Here is a 25,589-nt window from a genome sequence, read left to right as displayed (position 1 = left end):
ATGACATATAGTAGCTTAAGACAAAATGTCTCCAGTTGCATCAAAATAATAAATTGTCCCAACAAATATACAGAACTGTTGTCTGCACTGTCCACTTACTCATACTATGACCTTCAGTTTTTTTCAAGTTTTAGCCATCATACAGGTTTGGGCAGCCTTCCTGTGAAAATATGACCATAAGTACAAGTGAAAATACTGGCAGCAGGGAAACAAAATGCACTAGCCTTACCAGAGGAGGCATGACGAAAGTGACAATTGTGCACACTACATGGACTTCCTTTTAGTAGTATTAACTTCAAGTCAACAGCTCAATCTTCTGCTTCTAAATCATTTCCCATTACCACACACCTGCTGGGCACTAGAACCATTTTCATATATTTAACATAAGTGCTTCAGAGCAGCATGTGTCAAACTAATACGACAATGTAAATAATGCTTTGGAAAGAATACACATCTGTAGTAGGCAGAGATGAAGAAAGAAAAAACCCACAGCAGAAGCATAAGGAGGCAATGTCATAAAAAGTAACCTTATTGACAGGAAAATGTGTTGGATAAATAAGATATTTTTAGCCAGCTTACGGTTAAGTTGATAGCCGCTAACTTTAAAGTTACTTTGTAAATGTTAAAACAAGATTAGACTGAAATGCCATTGAGGTGTAATGGATTAGAATGACTCAAGGATTAAAAAAAAAAAAAAAAAGTAAACCTTAAACTGGAAGTTTAAACAAAATCCCTTTATTAGGTCCGACATAATATTACACACAATGGGACTTAATAAAAGAACACGTTGCTTTTTCAAATAAAGTAATACATTAATGTCTTTGCATTTCTGGATGGCTGTGTACAATCAAGCAGCTTCGTTCATAAAACATTTGGATGGATCACCTGTGAAAGAAACAAAATGAAATTAGCTGAAAAGCAGTGTTTTACATACCAGTTAAAGGGATATGAAACCCAATTTGTTTTTTTCATGATTTAGATAAAACATGCGATTTTAAACAACTTTCAAATGTACTTCTATTATAACATTTTCTTTGTTCTCTTGGTATCTTGTTGAAAAGCAGGGATGTATGCTTAGGAGGTAGCCAATTTCTGTAGCACTATATGGCAGCACCATTTCTGTATATTATTATCAGGTATTTGTAGAGTGCCAACAGATTCCGCTGCCATGTAGTGCTCCAGATGCCTACCTAGGTATCTCTTCAACAAAAAATATAATTGGAATGAAGCAAATTCTGTATCTTTTGTCTTCACATAATTAATATTCCAGTGGTACCGTCTAAAGCTGGCACAAGCACAGCACTTATGCTTATGCTTATTTTATTGTTGAGAATTTACGTCTAGCATAATCACTCTTCATTTTAAAAAGGGAAAGTAAAACACCTTGTAATTACAAGACATTTCTATTTTGTTGCTTAAGAACATACTAACCAAGTCTAAATGTTTTTAAAATAAGTTAATATCCTTTTTATTGCAACAGTTTTTCCATAGCCAAACTACAGCCACTATTTTAGGAGGAGCCAATCGGGGCTTTAATGTGCAGACAACATGGCTACTCAGTCATAACGCTGGTAAAAAAGTGCTTACTGTCCCTTTAATATCTAAAGCCACTCCAAAATGACTTCTAGTTCCTCACAATGGTACTACGTATACCTCACTAACAATTAGTAAACAAGAACTCACAGGCAAAGTATCACTGCTGCATAGATCAAACTAACCAATCAGTACCAGTGTTTGCATTGAGGTACAACTTTATGTCACCCCCATTTATGCCTTTCATAAAAAAAAACAGAAAAACCATACCGGCTCCAAGACTGAAAACACATCTGTCAAAAACTAGATTGTAGGGGGGCTACATATGTCGCCACAAAATTCACCAAAAAAAAAAAAAAAAAGGGGGGGGAATTATCACCCCATAGGGACAGTCTACACCAGAATATTGTTTTAAAAGATGGATAATCCCTGGTTTTGCATAACTAACAGTTATATTAATATACTTTTTAACTCTGTAATTACCTTGTATCTAAGCCTCTGCAAACTGCCCCTTATTTTAGTTTTTTTGACAGACTTGCATTTTAGCCAATCAGTGCTGGCTCCTAGAACTCCACGTGCGTGAGCAGTGTTATCTATATGAAACACATTAACACCCTCTAGTGGTGACAAACTGTCAAAATGCCCTGGCTAAGAGGCAGCCTTTAAGGGCTTAACAATTAGTGTATGAACCTCCTAGATTTAGCTTTCAACTAAGAATACCAAGAGAACAAAGCAAAATTGGTGATAGAAGAAAATGGGAAATTTGTTTAAAATGACATGCCCTATCTAAATCATGAAAGTTTGTTTTAGACTAGACAGTCCCTTTAATACAGTGTCAGAAATATACGCAGGAAAAAATAAGTTAAGAATATGCCAGAATGTATCTTAATGCAGGAAATTTCCCTACTGCTAATGATACACAGGCACACCAAGCCTCAATGCCTCTTCATATAAGGCCAGTAATTTGATAACAGCTGACTGGCAAGAGGATTTTGCCTGATATAGTTTGCAGCCCACAAAAACTGAAATAAGCGTAAAAAAAATAAATAAATACAAACACGATATATAGTATGTTTATAGGAAGGCATTCATGCATGTTTCCACAGATGTAGACTTACCTAAAAAGCTCATGCTTTATCTAAGCCCAGTTCTTCAGGAGTGGAGATACCAAGTTCATCTAAAGTTGGTCTAAGCTCTTGAATAACATAGGGATAAATTTCCTTATGTGGTCCAGCCTTATCCTGTTAACAGAGAGGAATGACAAATTATCACGTGTATATATCATACTGTCACAACATAAAAAGAACCATCATCATATGATTTTCATGCCCCATGTTCTAAAGCAATGGTTAAGACTACTATACTATACATATAAAGAGCAGCTCTAGGTGTGGGTCATAGAAAACTCATATGCCGGATTCCCTTTAATGTGAACAACTGGGTTGCACAAATATTTGTAACGTTATGAGCTGGTGCAAAAACTGCTGCCATATAAGGCTCAAGACGTGCACTTGAGCCTACCAAGGTATGCTCTTGTGGAAAGGAGCAAAGATTAAGAGAAGTAAACTGGAAAGTATTTTTCTTTTATTGCACACAATCTGAATCATAAGTTTAATTCTCACTTCTATGTCCCTTAAAAATATGCAGCATGTAATGTTTGCATTTATCAGTGATACGTGTCATTTCCATTAACCTGCCCATACTTCCAGTTTTTTCAATTCCCCATCAAAAGGTTACAATGCTTAAAGGGACACTGAACCCAATTTTTTTGTGTGTGATTCAGATAGAGCATGCAATTAAAAGCAACTTTCTAATTTACTCCTATTATCAAATTTTCTTCATTCTCTGGGTATGTTTATTTGAAAAGCAACAATTTAAGTTTAGATGCCGGCCCATTTTTAGTGAACAACCTGGGTTGTCCTTACTGATTGGACAGCACCAATAAACAAATGCTGTCCATGGTTCTGAATCACAAATTTGATGGCTCCTTAGCTTAGATGCCTTCTTTTTCAAATAAAGATATCAAGAGAACGAAGAAAAATTGATAAGTAAATTAGAAAGTTGCTTAAAATTGCATGCTCTATCTGAATTATGACAGAAAAAAATTTGTGTTCAGTATCCCTTTAACCCTTTGAGTGCTAAGCACTTTCCCACCTGGGTGCTTAGATTTTTTAATTTTTTTAAAACTTTTTTTTTTTTTTGGACCCCCAAGACTTACACTGTTGGAAAGGTTAGTTTACCTTTCCAATGGTGGGTCTCGGGGGTCTGTAGCTGCTTAGATGCCTGAGATACAGCCTTCTATGCAGCATGCCCCCTGCGCCTATACTTAACATTGTTAAGTATAAATAAATTTGCGCGGTAACGTCATCATGTTATTGTGCGTGACGTCACCACGCAAAACAGAAAGCCCCGGCGATGCCTGTCACTCTACAGGCACGATCGCCGGGATAGGAGCGGGTGGGAGCCCCAGATCTCCCTCAAGGTGGGAGAGTGCTAGCACTGAGCCGTCATTAGCACCAGAGTGGGAAACTCTGACGGCTCAGAGCCGTCATTAGCACTCAAAGGGTTAAGGGACATAATACTCATTTGCTAAATAACTTTAAAGTGATGCAGTATAACTAAAAAGAAGCTGACAAGAGAATATCACTTTAACATCTCTACAGTAAACTTCCGTTTTTCAATTTTCTTACCGTTAAGGACCAGGGCTGTTTTTACATTTCTGCTGTGTTTTGCTGTAATTTTCCTCTCTTTCTCATTTACCGTTTCTACACATATACAATTTTTCTCGCCATTAAATTAACTTTCCAAAGATACTAATTTCTTCACAACATATAATTTACTATAAAAAAAAAAAACAATTTATGCTTACCTGATAAATTTATTTCTCTTGTAGTGTATCCAGTCCCCGGATCATCCATTACTTGTGGGATATTCTCCTTCCCAACAGGAAGTTGCAAGAGGATCACCCACAGCAGAGCTGCTACATAGCTCCTCCCCTAACTGCCATATCCAGTCATTCGACCGAAACAAGTTTAATTAAAATTTAGACCTGCCTTAAAAGGACAGGGCGGGCCGTGGACTGGATACACTACAAGAGAAATAAATTTATCAGGTAAGCATAAATTATGTTTTCTCTTGTTAAGTGTATCCAGTCCACGGATCATCCATTACTTATGGAATACCAAAACCAAAGCTTAAGTACACGGATGATGGGAGGGACAAGGCAGGAACTTAAACGGAAGGAACCACTGCCTGTAGAACCTTTCTCCCAAAAACAGCCTCCGAAGAAGCAAAAGTATCAAATTTGTAAAATTTTGAAAAGGTATGAAGCGAAGACCAAGTCGCAGCCTTGCAAATCTGTTCAACAGAGGCCTCATTTTTAAAGGCCCAGGTAGAAGCCACAGCTCTAGTAGAATGAGCTGTAATTCTTTCAGGGGGCTGCTGTCCAGCAGTCTCATATGCTAAACGGATTATACTCCGAAGCCAAAAAGAAAGAGAGGTTGCCGAGGCCTTCTGACCTCTCCTCTGTCCAGAGTAAATAACAAACAGGTGAGATGTTTGGCGAAAATCTTTAGTAGCCTGCAAGTAAAACTTCAATGCACGAACTACGTCTAGATTATGCAAAAGACGTTCCTTCTTTGAAGAAGGATTAGGGCATAATGATGGAACAACAATCTCTTGATTGATATTCTTGTTAGAAACCACCTTAGGTAAAAACCCAGGTTTTGTACGCAGAACTACTTTATCTGAATGAAAGATCAGATAAGGAGAATCACAATGTAAGGCAGATAACTCCGAGACTCTTCGAGCCGAGGAAATAGCCATCAGAAAAAGAACTTTCCATGATAGAAGTTTGATATCAATAGAATGAAGGGGTTCAAACGGAACCCCTTGAAGAACTTTAAGAATCAAGTTTAAGCTCCATGGGGGAGCAACAGGTTTAAACACAGGCTTAATTCTAACTAAAGCCTGACAAAATGCCTGAACGTCTGGAACTTCTGCCAGACGCTTGTGTAAAAGAATAGACAGAGCAGAAATCTGTCCCTTTAAAGAACTAGCTGATAGTCCTTTGTCCAAACCCTCTTGGAGGAAGGACAATATCCTAGGAATCCTAACCCTACTCCATGAGTAATTCTTGGATTCACACCAATGAAGATATTTACGCCAAATCTTGTGGTAAATTTTCCTGGTGACAGGCATTCGTGCCTGTATTAAGGTATCAATTACTGACTCTGAGAAGCCACGCTTTGATAGGATCAAGCGTTCAATCTCCATGCAGTCAGTCTCAGAGAAAGTAGATTCGGATGATTGAAAGGACCTTGTATTAGAAGGTCTTGTCTCAGAGGCAGAGTCCATGGTGGAAAGGATGACATGTCCACTAGGTCTGCATACCAGGTCCTGCATGGCCATGCAGGCGCTATCAATATCACTGATGCTCTCTCCTGTTTGATTTTGGCAATCAGACGAGGGAGCAGAGGAAACAGTGGAAACACATAGGCCAGGTTGAAGAACCAAGGCGCTGCTAGAGCATCTATCAGTGCCGCTTCTGGGTCCCTGGACCTGGATCCGTAACAAGGAAGCTTGGCGTTCTGGCGAGACTCAATGAGATCCAGTTCTGGTTTGCCCCAATGGAGAACCAATTGAGCAAACACCTCCGGATGGAGTTCCCACTCCCCCGGATGAAAAGTCTGACGACTTAGAAAATCCGCCTCCCAGTTCTCTACCCCTGGGATATGGATCGCTGATAGGTGGCAAGAGTGAGTCTCTGCCCAGAGAATTATCTTGGAGACTTCTGACATCGCTAGGGAACTCCTGGTCCCCCCTTGATGGATGATGTAAGCCACAGTCGTGATGTTGTCCGACTGAAATCTGATGAACCTCAGTGTTGCTGAGGCCAAGCTAGAAGAGCATTGAATATTGCTCTTAACTCCAGAATATTTATTGGGAGGAGTTTCTCCTCCTGAGTCCATGAACCCTGAGCCTTCAGGGAGTTCCAGACTGCACCCCAACCTAGAAGGCTGGCGTCTGTTGTTACAATGGTCCAATCTGGCCTGCGAAAGGTCATATCTTTGGACAGATGGACCCGAGATAACCACCAGAGAAGAGAATCTCTGGTTTCCTGATCCAGATTTAGTAGAGGGGACAAATCTGTGTAATCCCCATTCCACTGACTGAGCATGCATAATTGCAGCGGTCTGAGATGCAGGCGCGCAAATGGCACTATGTCCATCGCCGCTACCATTAAGCCGATTACTTGCATGCACTGAGCCACCGTGGGGCGCGGAATGGAGTGAAGAACACGGCAAGAATTTAGAAGTTTTGATAACCTGGACTCCGTCAGGTAAATTTTCATTTCTATAGAATCTATCAGAGTCCCTAGGAAGGAAACCCTTGTGAGAGGAGATAGAGAACTCTTTTCTTCGTTCACTTTCCACCCATGCGACCTCAGAAATGCCAGAACGATCTCTGTATGAGACTTGGCAATTTGAAAGCTTGACGCCTGTATCAGGATGTCGTCTAGGTAAGGAGCCACCGCTATGCCTCGCGGTCTTAGAACCGCCAGAAGTGAGCCCAGAACCTTTGTAAAAATTCTTGGGGCTGTAGCCAACCCGAATGGAAGAGCTACAAACTGGTAATGCCTATCTAGAAAGGCAAACCTCAGGAACCGATGAGGATTCTTGTGGATCGGAATGTGAAGGTAGGCATCCTTTAAGTCCACTGTGGTCATGTACTGACCCTCTTGGATCATGGGTAAAATGGTTCGAATAGTTTCCATCTTGAATGATGGAACTCTGAGGAATTTGTTTAGGATCTTTAGATCCAAAATTGGTCTGAAGGTTCCCTCTTTTTTGGGAACCACAAACAGATTTGAATAAAACCCCTGTCCTTGTTCCGTCCGCGGAACTGGATGGATCACTCCCATTACATGGAGGTCTTGCACGCAGCTTAGGAATGCCTCTTTCTTTTATCTGGTTTGCAGATAATCTTGAAAGGTGAAATCTCCCTTGTGGGGGAGAAGCTTTGAAGTCCAGAAGATATCCCTGAGATATGATCTCCAACGCCCAGGGATCCTGAACATCTCTTGCCCACGCCTGGGCGAAGAGAGAGAGTCTGCCCCCTACTAGATCCGTTGTCGGATAGGGGGCCGCTCCTTCATGCTGTCTTGGAGGCAGCAGCAGGCTTTCTGGCCTGCTTGCCCTTGTTCCAGGACTGAGTAGGTTTCCAGGCCTGCTTAGATTGAGGAAAAGTTCCCTCTTGTTTTGAAGTAGAGGGAGCTGATCCTGCACCTGCCTTGAAATTTTGAAAGGCACGAAAATGAGACTGTTTGGCCCTTGATTTGGCCCTGTCCTGAGAAAGGGTATGACCCTTACCTCCAGTAATGTCAGCAATAATTTCTTTCAAACCAGGCCCGAATAAGGTCTGCCCCTTGAAAGGAATGTTAATTAATTTAGACTTTGAAGTCACATCAGCTGACCAGGATTTAAGCCGTAGCGCCCTACGCGCCTGGATGGCGAATCCGGAATTCTTAGCCGTTAGTTTAGTCAAATGAACAATGGCATCAGAAACAAATGAGTTAGCTAGCTTAAGTGTTCTAAGCTTGTAAATAATTTCAGTCAATGGAGCTGTATGGATGGCCTCTTCCAGGGCCTCAAACCAGAACGCCGCCGCAGAAGTGACAGGCGCAATGCATGCAAGGGGCTGTAAAATAAAACCTTGTTGAATAAACATTTTCTTAAGGTAACCCTCTAATTTTTTATCCATTGGATCTGAAAAAGCACAACTGTCCTCAACCGGGATAGTGGTACGCTTTGCTAAAGTAGAAACTGCTCCCTCCACCTTAGGGACTGTCTGCCATAAGTCCTGTGTAGTGGCATCTATTGGAAACATTTTTCTAAATATAGGAGGTGGGGAAAAGGGCACACCGGGTCTATCCCACTCCTTACTAATAATTTCTGAAAGCCTTTTAGGGATTGGAAAAACCATCAGTACTCACCGGCACTGCATAGTATTTATCCAGCCTACACAATTTCTCTGGCACTGCAAATGTGTCAGTCATTCAGAGCAGCTAATACCTCCCCAAGTAACACACGGAGGTTCTCAAGCTTAAATTTAAAATTAGAAATCTCTGAATCAGGTCTCCCCGATTCAGAGACGTCACCCACAGACTGAAGCTCTCCGTCCTCAGGTTCTGCATATTGTGACGCAGTATCAGACATGGCTCTTACAGCATCTACTCGCTCTGTATCTCGTCTAACCGCAGAGCTATCGCGCTTGCCTCTCAATTCAGGCAATCTGGCTAATACCAGTGACAGGGTATTATTCATGATTGCAGCCATGTCCTGCAAAGTAATCGCTATGGGCATCCCTGATGTACTTGGCGCCATATTAGCGTGCGTCCCTCGAGCGGGAGGCGAAGGGTCCGACACGTGGGGAGAGTTAGTCGGCATAACTTCCCCCTCGACAGACCCCTCTGGTGACAATTCTTTTATAGATAAAGACTGATCTTTACTGTTTAAGGTGAAATCAATACATTTAGTACACATTCTCCTAAGGGGCTCCACAATGGCTTTTAAACATAATGAACAAGTAGTTTCCTCTGTGTCAGACATGTTTGTACAGACTAGCAATGAGACTAGCAAGCTTGGAAAACACTTTAAACAAAGTTAACAAGCAATATAAAAAAACGTTACTGTGCCTTTAAGAGAAACAAATTTTGGCAAAATTTGAAATAACAGTGAAAAAAGGCAGTTACACTAACAAAGTTTTTACAGTGTATGTAACAAGTTAGCAGAGCATTGCACCCACTTGCAAATGGATGATTAACCCCTTAATACAAAAAACAGATTAACAAAACGAAAAATATGTTTTTTAAACTGCCACAGCTCCTACTTTTGAAGCCTTTTGAGCCCATCAGAGATGTCCTATAGCATGCAGGGGACTGCTGAGGGAAGCTGAATGTCACAGTTTGTAATTTTAACTGCACCAACTGTAACTTTTATACTATAACAGTGAAAAGCCTCAGGAAAACTGTTTCTAGCAAAAATAAAGCCAGCCATGTGGAAAAAACTAGGCCCCAATAAGTTTTATCACCAAAGCATATATAAAAACGATTAAACATGCCAGCAAACGTTTTATATTACACTTTTATAAGAGTATGTATCTCTGTTAATAAGCCTGATACCAGTCACTATTAAATCACTGCATTTAGGCTTAACTTACATTAATCCGGTATCAGCAGCATTTTTCTAGCAAGTTCCATCCCTAGAAATATGTTTACTGCACATACCTTATTGCAGGAAAACCTGCACGCCATTCCCTCTCTGAAGTTACCTCACTCCTCAGAATATGTGAGAACGGCAATGGATATTAGTTACTTCTGCTAAGCTAAGATCATAGAAATCACAGGCAAATTCTTCTTCTAATGCTGCCTTTGATAAAACAGTACACTCCGGTACCATTTAAAAATAACAAACTTTTGATTGAAGTTAAGAAACTAACTATAATACACCACTCTCCTCTTACTACGTCCATCTTTGTTGAGAGTTGCAAGAGAATGACTGGATATGGCAGTTAGGGGAGGAGCTATGTAGCAGCTCTGCTGTGGGTGATCCTCTTGCAACTTCCTGTTGGGAAGGAGAATATCCCACAAGTAATGGATGATCCGTGGACTGGATACACTTAACAAGAGAAATATAAAATATGATTAAAAAAATTGAAACACCCCACTTTTCTTAGTTTGACCACAAAAATCTGTTACACATCTACAACCACCAAAAAACATCCGTGCTAAATAGTTTCTTAATTTTGTCCTGAGTTTGGAAATACCCAATGTTTACATGTTTTTTTTGCAAGTGATGGGGCAATAAGTACAAGTAGCACTTTGCCATTTCCCAACCATTTTTTTTCCCCAAAATTAGCGATAGTTACATTGTAACATTGATATCTGTCAGAAATCCCTGAATAACCCTTCACATGTATATATTTTTAAAAAGAAAACAACCTAATGTATTAAACTTAGGTTATTTGACTCTCTTCATGCAACCATTTTACCACCAATCTATGCCAAGTTTTTTTGACACACATAGCAATGTAAGAATACATGTACTGAAAACTTTAAGGGTTACTGCCAAAGAACACCCCAATATGTGTTCGACAACATCTTCCGAGTACAGTGATACCACCCATGTATAGGTGTGTCGGGTTCTCTGGGGGTTAAAAGGCCTTATTTTTAGGGGGTGCATTCCTGTTTTCCCAAAGTGGAATTTTCACATCTGGTCATCATGCACCCATGTCCTATTTGAGACATTTTTAAGCCGGCCAATGTAATTTACTCCAATCAAACCATATATTTTTGAAAAGTAGACCCCCTGGGGTATTTGAAATGCTGTTTTTTTTCTTAACACTTTCCATGCACTAATTCAACCACCAGTCTTTGTCAAACTTTTGGGTATTTTTTTTTTTTTTTTACACACATTGTACTTTAGGCATGTATTCTCGGTTCCTATTATGTGTTACTGCCAAAGAACACCCCAATATGTGTACAGCAAGATCTTCTGAGTACAGAGATAACACCTATGCATAGGTTTGTTGAGTTGTTTGGGGGGGGGGGGTGCATTTAACATATCTTTTTAGCATATCTTCTTTTTGGGGGTCTTTTTACATACCCCAATTTGCTTGTCGTTAACGTGCATATATTTGAAAAGTTGACCTCCCAAGGTATTGTATATGGAGTGTTTGATGCAAATGTTTTAGCCAAAAAAATTGGATAAAGTATGGTGGCAATTTTTTTATTTTTACACACATGGATTTTTGACCGATTAGGAGAGCCTCTTGTAAATTATTGCAAGAAAACACTCCAGGTTGTTTTCTGCAAGCCCTCCTGCGTACACCAATGTCCCCCATGCATAGGTTTGCCAGGATTTTGGGAAGGCTCAGTTACAATTGTTTCAATTTCAACTCAAAATTATAAGTCAAAGTATTTCTTCTGATAGGCCTATCGTATACCACAGTTTTATTTATTGCCATGAAAGTGTATATATTTGAAACCCCAAGGTATTTTATATGGAGTGGTTTGATGCAACCGTTTTAGCCAAAAGAAATTGAGGAAGTTTATGGTGGTAATTTTTCAATTTTCATTTTTACACACATTGCTTTTTGACTATTTTTTTTTAGGAGAGCCTGTTGTAAGTTATTGCAAGAAAACACTCCAGTTTTTTTTCTGCAATGCCCCCTAAGTACACACATGCCCCCCATGCATAGGTTTGACAGGGGTTTTGGTAAAATACAGCACCAATTTTAGAACTTCTAAAAAATAGAGCAATGAAATTTAAAAATCTGGCACAGTAAAAGTAAAAACAAAAACTCAGTAACAGTAAACATAACTAAAAACAAAAACCAACACACAAAGAAAAAACGAGAAATGTAAAAAATAAAAATGGACCAAAGTGTGATACCGCTTGAAGCAGTCCCCAATGCAGAGTCCAGGTTGCCCAGGGCAATCAGGACAGTAAAGGGTGGTGTCATTTCTCTGCCCCCTCTTGGTACAGACTGCTTTTTTTTTTTTAGGATTCTGCTTTGCCGCAGGTGCATCTTGGTACAAAATCCCAGAAATGATCTGGAGCTGAAACTGTAAAAAAGTCAGTTTCATTCTGGGGTTTGCTATTTTTCAACAAAAACGCATTGTGGGTTGCAATCTGCATTAAGTAAATTGCAGCCTTTTTAGTACCAGGCCCTTATCTTCCGCACAATTAGGTAGGGCTGCAGCAGCTGATCTGCCAGATCAACCCCACCCATATGCCGGTTATAAGCCTTGATCCACAGTGGCTTCATTGTGCTCTCAGCAATGCCACGTACAGAGACCTCCACAGAACTCTGTGTGTATGGTGGTAAGAAGGTACACATCCTTGTCTCTGTACTTAACTGCCAACAGCTCCTCTTGGCGCAGAGCTGGGGTCTCCCCCCTTCGTAGCCGCGTGCGTACAAGTTGTCCTGGGAAACATGCAGGGTTCTTTCTAATTGTACCACAAGCTACTCTATCAAAATAATACAGTAGCTTGAACAAAGTGACACTTGTATAAAATTTGTCTAGATACAAGTGGTACCCTTTTGTTCATCAGGGGTGATATCAGGTCCCAGACAATCTTGTCACTGGTTCCCATGTGTTCTGGGCAACCTAGAGGGTCAAGGTGGATATCCTTTGCCTTGTAAACCCGGAAGGCCTGAATATACCCTCACAGAGGTTATACACCTTAACAACATACCTGGAGCGCTTGGAAGGAATATACTGCTTGAATCCCAGCCTTCCTTTATACTTCCAAAAGGGATTCATCCGCACATATATTCCTTCCAGGTGTATAAGTCTCTGCAAACCTGGCAGCAAAGTGGGTAATCAGGGGGCGGATTTTATACAGCCTGTCAAATTGGGGATGCTCCCTAGGGGGCACAGACTGTTGTTGCTGAAGTGCATGAAATGTAGAATCATTTCATACCTCTTCCTCGACATACACTGGGAGTAAATGGGGGTAGAGCAGATGGGGCTACTGCTCCAGTAGGAGCGGATAGAGGGTTTCTTTATGATGCCCATCAGCATAGTCAATGCCCAGAGTTTTTTTTAATTCTGGCACATCGATGGGGGCCCACTGCTGTTTTGCCAAATATGAATCAGGCTTTGCAGTATGGAACTGATGGGCATATAAATTAGTTTGGGCGACAATGTTCCCCAATAGATAATTGCCCAGAAACCACTCCATAAACTGTTGGGGGCTAAATCATGCAACATCCACATTGATGCCTATATTTGCAGTGAAGGGTGGGATATCTGGCCCCTGGCAATGAGGCATTACCCACCTTTCAACAGCAATGCCAGCTGGAGCAACACGTCTCCTCCTGGCAGGGGGACTAGAAGCCACAGATACATCACTATCAGTTGACACTGTATCTAGTGATGTATCTGAGCACCTGGCAGGGTCACCATTAGGGTCTGAGTCAGACATAAAGGCGTCTGACGCAATGATGGCATACGCCTCCTCAGTCCTATACGTCCTCTGACATGATCACACACTTTATTCAGTAATCTTATAATAGAACACACAGGTGGCACACAAAAGATAGGTAACAGGTACCTTAATACAGTGAGCAATGTTTCAGGGCTCCTGCAATCGCGTCCAGCGCTCATATTCCCGAGGACATGCCAGACACGTCCTTAGTCGTTAATGACCGTAATTGTAGGATGTCCTCAGTCATTAAGGGGTTAAACTGAATAGGAAAACATGACTGTGCCAGCACATGCCACATGGAAACCCCCTTGCAAGTCCTGGGAGTAGCATTCTTTACAGTGGAGTGTAAATACTTAAGAAATGTTGAGGTAAATATCTTCCTTTTTTACATAGAGATGTTCAGGTGATATTTATTCTGCAATTTCAAATGCTTTAACATTTGGGTATCGTGTCCCTTAAGTCTTGCAGGATCCATAACACAGTAAATTCAGTACAAAAGAAACCCTTCTGTTAAAAACAATTATGAACAGATATAGTTAGTGTTCAAACAATAGGTGTATAATACAGCAACATTAGACTTGTAAACTTGTGTCTGCAACAGTTCTAAAAACGGAAGAAAAAAGTATTCTGCAAAGTTTCTTTTCTACCATTAAATGGGACAGTCTTAAAATGACATGCTTTTAGGGTCAATAGTCTTCAAATAACATGCTCAAATGGATTAAAACATGTACATTTTTAATGCATGGCTCAAATTTAAATGTGCATGAATGCATTTCATTTATAAATATAATCATTTTTGCAATATATTTCCATTAGCAAAAATGCTTCTAGTAAAAAGGTATTACTGTTTCAACGGCACAAACACAACGCTACGTGTGACTAGACTAGAGTGACTAGACTAGAGTATCAGGACTCAAACACCATGCCTGCTCAGAATGCTAGTGGTGGTGTGTATTACATCAGAGAAGACCAAGAGACACTAATCCCAAACTTTCTCTCTCATGATTCAGATAGAACATACAATTTCAAACAACTTTCCAATTGTCTTCTATTATCTAATTTGCTTCATTCTCTTGTTCTTCTTTGATGAAGGAGCAGCAAAGCCAATGAAGATGCATATGTTTGCAGCTCGGTATAATTTATAAATAAGGATGCAAAAAGAACTAAAATGTAATAAAAATAAATTGGAACGTTATTTGAAATGAAATATGTGGGTTTCTTACTACCCTAGAATGGTTACTACTCACTATGCTATTGCTTTCCCTCCTGTTGATCCAGCTCTCTTTAAAACTAGGTTCTTACTTTAACCACTGCAAAGTTGCCCGACGGTGAAGCTCCACCTCTTTGTGCTGGGCGCCGTCATCTTGAAGCACTAGTATTCTCACATACTGAGACAGAATCAATGTGCATTTAAATAGAAATGAGGTTGCCAACTTTTTGACAATGTATAATGTGATTTCAGTTTGCATGATACAAAAGCTTTACATTTTTAAATATATTTTGAGTGACTGTAAAAATGCAAAGCAAACTAACTCCAAGCAAATGATACAGCTGTTAAAAACAAAAAACAGGCAATATTTCCAATTTGTGAGTGTGCACTGCTTCTGTCACAGGCTGCGGCAATACCTGAGCTCAAAGATGGCAGCGCCCAGTATAAAGAGGTGGAGCTTCAGTATCTGAACCTTTTTAAAAAAGGTACACAAAACACTAAATACATTTTATAAGCATTGTATTTGTTATTCCCGCCTCTCTCTAGTCATGGGTGCCACCATATTGAAATCTGTCTTTCACTACATTCCAGGGCTGACATTTGCATATGTTAAGCAACCCTCCTTCAGATACCTGCAATTGTAGCCTAGGTTCCAATATGGCAGCTATGATTAGGAGGGAGGTGCATGAAATGTATTTAGTATCCCTTTAAGCTGTCAAAAAAGAAGAAATGATTTGAAAAGAGCTACGGGAACAGAATGAAATGTAATATGGTGAGTAGTTACTATTGTTTTGTAATTGTACACAGAAGTTTAAAGGGACATTAAACACTAAATACATGCTAGATAGAATGATGCATTCAAAGAAAAGATTAGTCCATGAGTAACATGTAGATGTATTTTTTAAAGTTTCATTAGTTGTTTAAAAAGTGACAAAAACAGAATTTATGCTTACCTGATAAATTACTTTCTCCAACGGTGTGTCCGGTCTACGGCGTCATCCTTACTTGTGGGAATATCTCTTCCCCAACAGGAAATGGCAAAGAGTCCCAGCAAAGCTGGCCATTTAGTCCCTCCTAGGCTCCGCCCACCCCAGTCATTCGACCGACGGACAGGAGGAAAAATATAGGAGAAACCATATGGTACCGTGGTGACTGTAGTTAGAGAAAATAATTAATCAAACCTGATTAAAAAACCAGGGCGGGCCGTGGACCGGACACACCGTTGGAGAAAGTAATTTATCAGGTAAGCATAAATTCTGTTTTCTCCAACATTGGTGTGTCCGGTCCACGGCGTCATCCTTACTTGTGGGAACCAATACCAAAGCTTTAGGACACGGATGAAGGGAGGGAGAAAATCAGGTTACCTAAACGGAAGGCACCACGGCTTGCAAAACCTTTCTCCCAAAAATAGCCTCAGAAGAAGCAAAAGTATCAAATTTGTAAAATTAGGTAAAAGTGTGCAGTGAAGACCAAGTCGCTGCCTTACATATCTGATCAACAGAAGCCTCGTTCTTGAAGGCCCATGTGGAAGCCACAGCCCTAGTGGAGTGAGCTGTGATTCTTTCAGGAGGCTGCCGTCCGGCAGTCTCGTAAGCCAATCGGATGATGCTTTTAAGCCAAAAGGAAAGAGAGGTAGAAGTCGCTTTTTGACCTCTCCTTTTACCAGAATAGACGACAAACAGAGAAGATGTTTGTCTGAAATCTTTTGTAGCTTCTAAATAGAATTTTAGAGCACGGACTACGTCCAAATTGTGTAACAAACGTTCCTTCTTTGAAACTGGATTCGGACACAAAGAAGGTACAACTATCTCCTGGTTAATATTTTTGTTAGAAACAACCTTTGGAAGGAAACCAGGCTTAGTACGCAAAACCACCTTATCTGCATGGAACACCAGATAGGGCGGAGAACACTGCAGAGCAGATAACTCTGAAACTCTTCTAGCAGAAGAAATAGCAACCAAAAACAAAACTTTCCAAGATAGTAACTTAATATCTATGGAATGTAGAGGTTCAAACGGAACCCTTTGAAGAACTGAAAGAACTAGATTTAAACTCCAGGGAGGAGTCAAAGGTCTGTAAACAGGCTTGATCCTAACCAGAGCCTGAACAAATGCTTTAACATCTGGCATAGCTGCCAATCGTTCGTGTAGTAAGACAGATAAAGCAGAAATCTGTCCCTTTAGAGAACTCGCAGATAATCCTTTATCCAAACCTTCTTGTAGAAAGGAAAGAATCTTAGGAATTTGTACCTTATTCCAAGGGAATCCCTTGGATTCACACCAGCAGATATATCTTTTCCATATTTTATGGTAAATCTTTCTAGTTACCGGTTTTCTGGCCTGAACCAGAGAATCAATCACCGAATCTGAAAACCCACGCTTTGATAGAATCAAGCGTTCAATCTCCAAGCCGTCAGCTGGAGGGAGACCAGATTTGGATGTTCGAATGGACCCTGAACAAGAAGGTCCTGTCTCAAAGGTAGCTTCCATGGTGGAACCGATGACATATTCACCAGGTCTGCATACCAAGTCCTGCGTGGCCACGCAGGAGCTATCAAGATCACCGAGACCCTCTCCTGTTTGATCCTGGCTACCAGCCTGGGAATGAGAGGAAACGGTGGGAACACATAAGCTAGGTTGAAGGTCCAAGGCGCTACTAGTGCATCCACTAGAGTCGCCTTGGGATCCCTGGATCTGGAACCGTAGCAAGGAACCTTGAAGTTCTGACGAGACGCCATCAGATCCATGTCTGGAATGCCCCATAATTGAGTCAACTGGGCAAAAATCTCCGGGTGGAGTTCCCACTTCCCCGGATGGAATGTCTGACGACTCAGATAATCCGCTTCCCAGTTTTCCACACCTGGGATGTGGATCGCAGATAGATGGCAGGAGTGATTCTCCACCCATTGTATTATTTTGGTTACTTCTTTCATCGCCAGGGAACTCTTTGTTCCCCCCTGATGATTGATATACGCAACAGTCGTCATGTTGTCTGATTGGAATCTTATGAATCTGGCCTTTGCAAGCTGAGGCCAAGCCCTGAGAGCATTGAATATCGCTCTTAGTTCCAGAATGTTTATCGGGAGAAGAGACTCTTCCCGAGACCTTAGTCCCTGAGCTTTCAGGGATTCCCAGACCGCACCCCAGCCCACTAGACTGGCGTCGGTCGTGACAATGACCCACTCTGGTCTGCGGAAGCTCATTCCCTGGGATAGGTGGTCCAGGGATATCCACCAACGGAGTGAATCTCTGGTCTTCTGATCTACTTGAATCACTGGAGACAAGTCTGTATAGTCCCCATTCCACTGTTTCAGCATGCACAGTTGTAATGGTCTTAGATGAATTCGCGCAAAAGGAACTATGTCCATTGCTGCAACCATCAACCCTACTACTTCCATGCACTGAGCTATGGAAGGACGTGGAACAGAATGAAGAACTTGACAAGCGCTTAGAAGTTTTGACTTTCTGACATCTGTCAGAAAGATCCTCATTTCTAAGGAATCTATTATTGTTCCCAGGAAGGGAACTCTTGTTGACGGAGACAGAGAACTTTTTTCTATGTTCACCTTCCATCCGTGAGATCTGAGAAAGGCCAGAACGATGTCTGTATGAGCCTTTGCTTTTGAAAGGGACGACGCTTGTATTAGAATGTCGTCCAAGTATGGTACTACTGCAATGCCCCTCGGTCTTAGAACCGCTAGAAGGGACCCGAGTACCTTTGTGAAAATCCTTGGAGCAGTGGCTAATCCGAATGGGAGGGCCACAAACTGGTAATGTTTGTCCAGAAAGGCAAAGCTTAGGAACTGATGATGTTCTTTGTGGATAGGAATATGTAGGTACGCATCCTTTAGATCCACGGTAGTCATAAATTGACCTTCCTGGATAGTGGGTAGAATCGTTCGAATGGTTTCCATTTTGAACGATGGTACCCTGAGAAATTTGTTTAGGATCTTTAAATCCAGAATTGGTCTGAAGGTTCCCTCTTTTTTGGGAACTACGAACAGATTTGAGTAAAATCCCATTCCTTGTTCCGTCATTGGAACTGGGTGTATCACTCCCATCTTTAGCAGGTCTTCTACACAATGTAAGAACGCCTGTCTCTTTATTTGGTTTGAGGATAAGTGAGACATGTGGAACCGTCCCCTTGGGGGTAGTTCCTTGAATTCCAGAAGATAACCCTGAGAAACTATTTCTAGCGTCCAGGGATCCTGAACATCTCTTGCCCAAGCCTGAGCAAAGAGAGAGAGTCTGCCCCCCACTAGATCCGGTCCCGGATCGGGGGCTACTCCTTCATGCTGTTTTGTTAGCGGTAGCAGGCTTCTTGGTCTGCTTACCCTTGTTCCAGCCTTGCATCGGTTTCCAGGCTGGTTTGGACTGTGAGGCATTACCCTCTTGCTTAGAGGATGCAGAATTAGAGGCCGGTCCGTTCCTGAAATTACGAAAGGAACGAAAATTAGACTTATTCTTGGCCTTGAAAGGCCTATCTTGTGGGAGGGCGTGGCCCTTTCCCCCAGTGATGTCTGAGATAATCTCTTTCAATTCTGGTCCAAAGAGAGTTTTACCCTTGAAGGGGATGTTAAGCAATTTTGTCTTGGATGATACATCCGCTGACCAAGACTTTAGCCAAAGCGCTCTGCGCGCCACAATTGCAAACCCTGAATTTTTCGCCGCTAATCTAGCTAATTGCAAAGCGGCATCTAAAATAAAAGAGTTAGCCAACTTAAGTGCGTGAACTCTGTCCATAACCTCCTCATATGGAGTCTCTCTACTGAGCGACTTTTCTAGTTCCTCGAACCAGAACCACGCTGCTGTAGTGACAGGAACAATGCACGAAATGGGTTGTAGAAGGTAACCTTGCTGTACAAACATCTTTTTAAGCAAACCTTCCAATTTTTTATCCATAGGATCTTTGAAAGCACAACTATCTTCGATAGGAATAGTAGTGCGTTTGTTTAGAGTAGAAACTGCCCCCTCGACCTTAGGGACTGTCTGCCATAAGTCCTTTCTGGGGTCGACCATAGGAAATAATTTCTTAAATATAGGAGGGGGAACAAAAGGTATGCCGGGCTTCTCCCACTCCTTATTCACTATGTCCGCCACCCGCTTGGGTATAGGAAAAGCGTTGGGGTGCACCGGAACCTCTAGAAACTTGTCCATCTTGCATAATTTTTCTGGAATGACCAAGTTGTCACAATCATCCAGAGTAGATAACACCTCCTTAAGCAGTGCGCGGAGATGTTCTAATTTAAATTCAAATGTCACAACATCAGGTTCAGCCTGTTGAGAAATTTTTTCTGAATCTGAAATTTCCCCATCTGACAAAACCTCCCTCATGGCCCCTTCAGATTGGTGTGAGGGTATGACAGAACAATTATCATCAGCGCCCTCCTGCTCTTCAGTGTTTAAAACAGAGCAATCGCGCTCTGTCTGATATGCAGGCATTTTGGATAAAATATTTGCTATGGAGTTATCCATTACAGCCGTCAATTGTTGCATGGTAATAAGCATTGGCACGCTAGAAGTACTAGGGGCCTCCTGCGTGGGCAAAACTGGCGTAGACACAGAAGGAGATGATGTAGAACCATGTCTACTCCCTTCACTTGAGGAATCATCTTGGGCAATTTCATTATTTGTGGCAGTACTGTCCTTACTTTGTTTGGACGCTATGGCACAATTATCACACAATTTTGAAGGGGGAGACACATTGGCTTTCATACATATAGAACATAGCTTATCTGAAGGCACAGACATGTTAAACAGGCTTAAACTTGTCAAAGCACAAAAAATGTTTTAAAACAAAACCGTTACTGTCTCTTTAAATTTTAAGCAGAGCACACTTTATTACTGAATATGTGAAAATATATGAAGGAATTGTTCAAAATTTACCAAAATTTCACCACAGTGTCTTAAAGCATTAAAAGTATTGCACACCAATTTTCAGAGCTTTAACCCTTAAAATAACGAAACCGGAGTCGGTTACAGATTTAACCCCTATACAGTCCCAGCTACAGCCTTTGCTGTGACTTTACCAAGCCCAGAGGGGAATACGATACCAAATGACGCCTTCTAGGAACTTTTCCAACTACTCTCAGGTCCTCACACATGCATCTGCATGTCTTGCACTCAAAAACAACTGCGTAGTAATGGCGCGAAAATGAGGCTCAGCCTACAACTGGGAAGGCCCTTCCTGACTGGAAAAGGTGTCTAACATAGTGCCTGACGTTAAAAAACGTTCCCCAAGTTTATAAGTGTGAATTATCAGCATAAACATGTATAAAATGTCCAAATAAAGCAATCGATTTAGCCCATAAAAGTGTCTACCAGTTTTATAGCCCATATTAAGCCCTTTATTCTGTTTGTGACTAAGAAAATGGCTTACCGGTCCCCATGAGGGGAAATGACAGCCTTCCAGCATTACACAGTCTTGTTAGAAATATGGCTAGTCATACCTTAAGCAGAAAAGTCTGCTAACTGTTTCCCCCAACTGAAGTTACTTCATCTCAACAGTCCTATGTGGAAACAGCAATCGATTTTAGTTACTGTCTGCTAAAATCATCTTCCTGTCACAAACAGAAATCTTCATCTTTTTCTGTTTCAGAGTAAATAGTACATACCAGCACTATTTTAAAATAACAAACTCTTGATAGTAGAATAAAAAACTACAACTAATCACCACATACTCTTAACCATCTCCGTGGAGATGTTGCCTGTGCAACGGCAAAGAGAATGACTGGGGTGGGCGGAGCCTAGGAGGGACTACATGGCCAGCTTTGCTGGGACTCTTTGCCATTTCCTGTTGGGGAAGAGATATTCCCACAAGTAAGGATGACGCCGTGGACCGGACACACCAATGTTGGAGAAATAAGTGTAAAGTTTTAGTGTCTATTAAACACTGGGAGCTGCCATGTTGTAACTTGTGTTACCTTCTCTGCTGTGGCCAATTAGAGTCAGTTATAAATAGGTCACTAGAGTGTGCAGCCAATAGTTGTGCTGGATTTAACAGTGTTCTGCACTTCCATTTCTAACAGGAACTGAAAAGCTCACAATTTCAGAATGGATTACAGGCAAAGAGGACAAAATAAATAATGAAAGTATATTGCAGAGTTGTTTTATTATATACAATGTATCATTTTATATTACCATCTCAAAGTGTTTAATGTCCCTTTAATGTTCCTTTAATTTGTGTCACAGAAGCCAATGATGACTTCCTGAAAAGATGTCATGCCTGAATGCTGCTGAAAAAAACGTAATAACTTGCTAGAAGCATTTTTGCTAATAGAAGTATAGGCAAATATGCTTCTATTTAAAAGCAGCCATGCACATTTCAATGTTAACATTCTATCCCTTTAAGAATAAACATTCTTTAAATCACAATCTTTAAGTGTTTAATGTTCCTTTAAAAGAAAATCCTTGTTTTTCAAATTACATTTAGCTGTGTCTTGCCACAGTACTGACTTCCAGAACCTTGTCTGCATCATGTTTTTTTTTTTAAAAGACATGGAAGAGGTGGCTCACTAACCTTTACAGCTTCTAAAATACGGACAGCGCTTGCAAAGTCATTTAACCGTCTGCACGCCCTCAAGGCAGCATCAATAATTTTTGGTTCTGGAACCAGATCATAACCGATCAGGGTGTTCATGCCTGGAGTAGAGGGGGGAAATTCAAACAATTAATTAGAAATATTCTATACTACTTGCAGAAGTTGACAAACTATGCAAGCAAAAGTTACTTTGGCCTAGTTTCCCATTGCCATTTTAAATTGTGTAAACTAGCAGAAACATAAAAACCATCTCCATAGACTATAAAGGAAATGCGTATTGTTACCACCAGTTTAAAGCAATGAAACAATGGAAACTAAACCTTAGTCTTTAGTTTACCAATTCCATCAACTCAAAGTAACCAGATTTCTAAATACATGTTTTAAATGACTTATCACTCAATAGTATTTAAATTGGCACACTAAATGCAGAAAGCAAAAGCAAACTTTGTTGTTTCATTGAAAACCTTATTTATTGGACAAAAATAGGTTTGCCATTTATACATTAGTGTTCTATTGTTACTTATATGGGAGTCTTGACAAACACACAAAGAAAGTGCTTACATGGAAATAAGTGTGGGAAGTGTTTTTTTTTTTTTTTTTTTAAACACCACCAAACCACTCAGCTGTCAAACTAGGGTTCACTGTTTTGTTTGGTGTAATTTTTAAATAAAAGTCAAGAGAAGAACAGATGATTTGGCAAATGTATCCTACATAGTCCAAGCTATCAAGTGCTTCTTAAAGTTAATTAGGATGCAGTACATTTATTCTATCTGTAAGGTACAAATATCCTTCATTTACGTATGGAAGATAAATATCCCCAGGATACAATGCAGCTAACAACATCCATTGAGCATTCTGTCAGACTAAAGTTGCTTCTGGAAAAGTCTGTCAATGAGTTATCAAAATAATTAATCTAACCATGTTGACTGCCGCTGCCTGAAAGATGCACACCAGATGAGTTAATTGTACAGAAAGACCAGAGTAGAACAAACTAAGGAGCTGGGGATGGCAGCCCCTGAAACAATCTGTAGTAAATATGTATTTTATTTAAAATGCATACGTTTTACTTATCTTTGCTCTGCATATTAGTGTATGTACATAATATGATATGAATCCCTGCCGATATCTTGTATCTGGAACAACCCAACTATTTACAAAGGTTACAAAAAAGAAAAATTCAAAGAAACTCATTCAGCAAAAGCCTTTAAATTTAAGGAAACACAGGCTTATATTTGACTAATGATCATAAGGTTTGCACTACCCATAGGGGCACTTACAGCATAAATGCCGGGGTAAGCAGCACTGCAAAGGTTAAAAACCTGATTATAGGCCTAGAAGTTATGCTCTAGCGAATACACATTACTACTCTCTTTACACTCACATGTGGAACAGTTCCCAACCACTGGGGTCTGCTGGTGATTGAGAGCAAGAATTGACCACCTTTCTTACTATGCCACAACCACCAACATAACTCCAGAGCACTAAATTTGTAGTGAACCACACAGCCACGTGTCCTGGTTAAGATAATTAAAGGGACAGACAAGTCCAAAAAAAACTTTCATGAGTTAAATAGGGCATGGAATTTTAAACAACTTCCCAATTTACTTTTATCACCAATTTTGCTTAGTTCTCTTGGTATTCTTAGTTGAAAGCTAAACCTAGGAGGTTCATATGCCAATTTCTTAGACCTTGAAGACTGCCTCTAATCTTAATACATTTTGACCACTAGAGAGCATTAGTTCAAGTGTTTCATATAGATAACATTGAGCTCAAGCACGTAAAGTGACCTAGGAGTGAGCACTGATTGGCTAAACTGCATGTCTGTCAAAAGAACTGAAATAAGGGGGCAGTCAGCAGAATCTTAGATACAAGATAATTACAGAGGTTCAACGTGTATTATAACTGTGTTGGCTATGCAAAACTGGGGAATGGGTAAGATATCTCTTTTTAAACAACAAAAATTCTGGTGTTCACTGTCCCTTTAAGTAAGGCATTAGAATAGGCCTGGGCGATATGAACAAAAAAAAAAACTGAATTTATGCTTACCTGATAAATTACTTTCTCCAACGGTGTGTCCGGTCCACGGCGTCATCCATAACTTGTGGGAATATTCTCTTCATCAACAAGAAATGGCAAAGAGCACAGCAAAAGCTGTCCATATAGTCCCTCCTAGGCTCCGCCCACCCCAGTCATTCGACCGACGGACAGGAGAAAAAACAGGAGAAACCATAAGGTGCCGTGGTGACTGTAGTTAAAGAAAGAAATTCATCAAACCTGATTAAAAAACCAGGGCGGGCCGTGGACCGGACACACCGTTGGAGAAAGTAATTTATCAGGTAAGCATAAATTCTGTTTTCTCCAACATTGGTGTGTCCGGTCCACGGCGTCATCCATAACTTGTGGGAACCAATACCAAAGCTTTAGGACACGGATGAAGGGAGGGAGCCAATCAGGTTACCTAAACAGAAGGCACCACGGCTTGCAAAACCTCTCTCCCAAAAATAGCTTCCGAAGAAGCAAAAGTATCAAATTTGTAGAATTTGGCAAAAGTGTGCAGGGAAGACCAAGTCGCTGCCTTACATATCTGATCAACAGAAGCCTCGTTCTTGAAGGCCCATGTGGAAGCCACAGCCCTAGTAGAGTGAGCTGTGATGCGTTCAGGAGGCTGCCGTCCGGCAGTCTCGTAAGCCAATCGGATGATGCTTTTCAGCCAAAAGGAAAGAGAGGTAGCAGTAGCTTTTTGACCTCTCCTCTTGCCAGAATAAACGACAAACAGAGAAGACGTTTGTCTGAAATCCTTTGTTGCTTCTAAATAGAACTTTAAAGCACGAACTACATCTAAATTGTGTAACAAACGTTCCTTCTTTGAAACTGGATTCGGACACAAAGAAGGCACAACTATTTCCTGGTTAATATTCTTGTTGGAAACAACCTTTGGAAGGAAACCAGGTTTAGTACGCAAAACAACCTTATCTGAATGGAACACCAGATAGGGCGGAGTACACTGCAGAGCAGATAACTCAGAAACTCTTCTAGCAGAAGAAATAGCAACCAAAAACAGAACTTTCCAAGATAACATTTTGATATCTATGGAATGTAGAGGAACTGAAAGAACTAAATTCAGACTCCAGGGAGGAGTCAAAAGTCTGTAAACAGGCTTGATCCTGACCAAAGCCTGAACAAAAGCTTGAACATCAGGCACAGCTGCCAGTCGTTTGTGTAACAAGACAGATAAAGCAGAAATCTGTCCCTTTAGAGAACTCGCTGATAATCCTTTATCCAAAACTTCTTGGAGAAAGGAAAGGATCCTA

General features: G+C 40.8%; 1 protein-coding gene across 1 annotated transcript in view; it reads right to left on the bottom strand.

Moving 5' to 3' along the window:
• Positions 1-719: 719 nt before the first annotated feature.
• Positions 720-25,589, bottom strand: part of LOC128663158 (cytochrome c oxidase subunit 5A, mitochondrial) — a 39,845-nt gene continuing 14,975 nt past the window's right edge. Inside the window, exons 3-5 of the mRNA XM_053717352.1 lie at positions 22,258-22,379; positions 2,652-2,774; positions 720-885 (exon numbers count right to left, since the gene is read on the bottom strand). Coding sequence (XP_053573327.1) covers positions 2,661-2,774; positions 22,258-22,379 — 236 coding nt within the window. The 3' untranslated portion in view covers positions 720-885; positions 2,652-2,660. The remainder of the gene's footprint in view (positions 886-2,651; positions 2,775-22,257; positions 22,380-25,589) is intronic.

The sequence above is a fragment of the Bombina bombina genome, chromosome 6 (genome assembly GCF_027579735.1).
Source record: "Bombina bombina isolate aBomBom1 chromosome 6, aBomBom1.pri, whole genome shotgun sequence".
In the NCBI taxonomy this organism is placed as follows: Eukaryota; Metazoa; Chordata; class Amphibia; order Anura; family Bombinatoridae; genus Bombina; species Bombina bombina.
The sequence above is the reverse complement of the archived record's forward strand: the minus strand, read 5'-3'. Positions and strand labels throughout refer to the sequence as shown.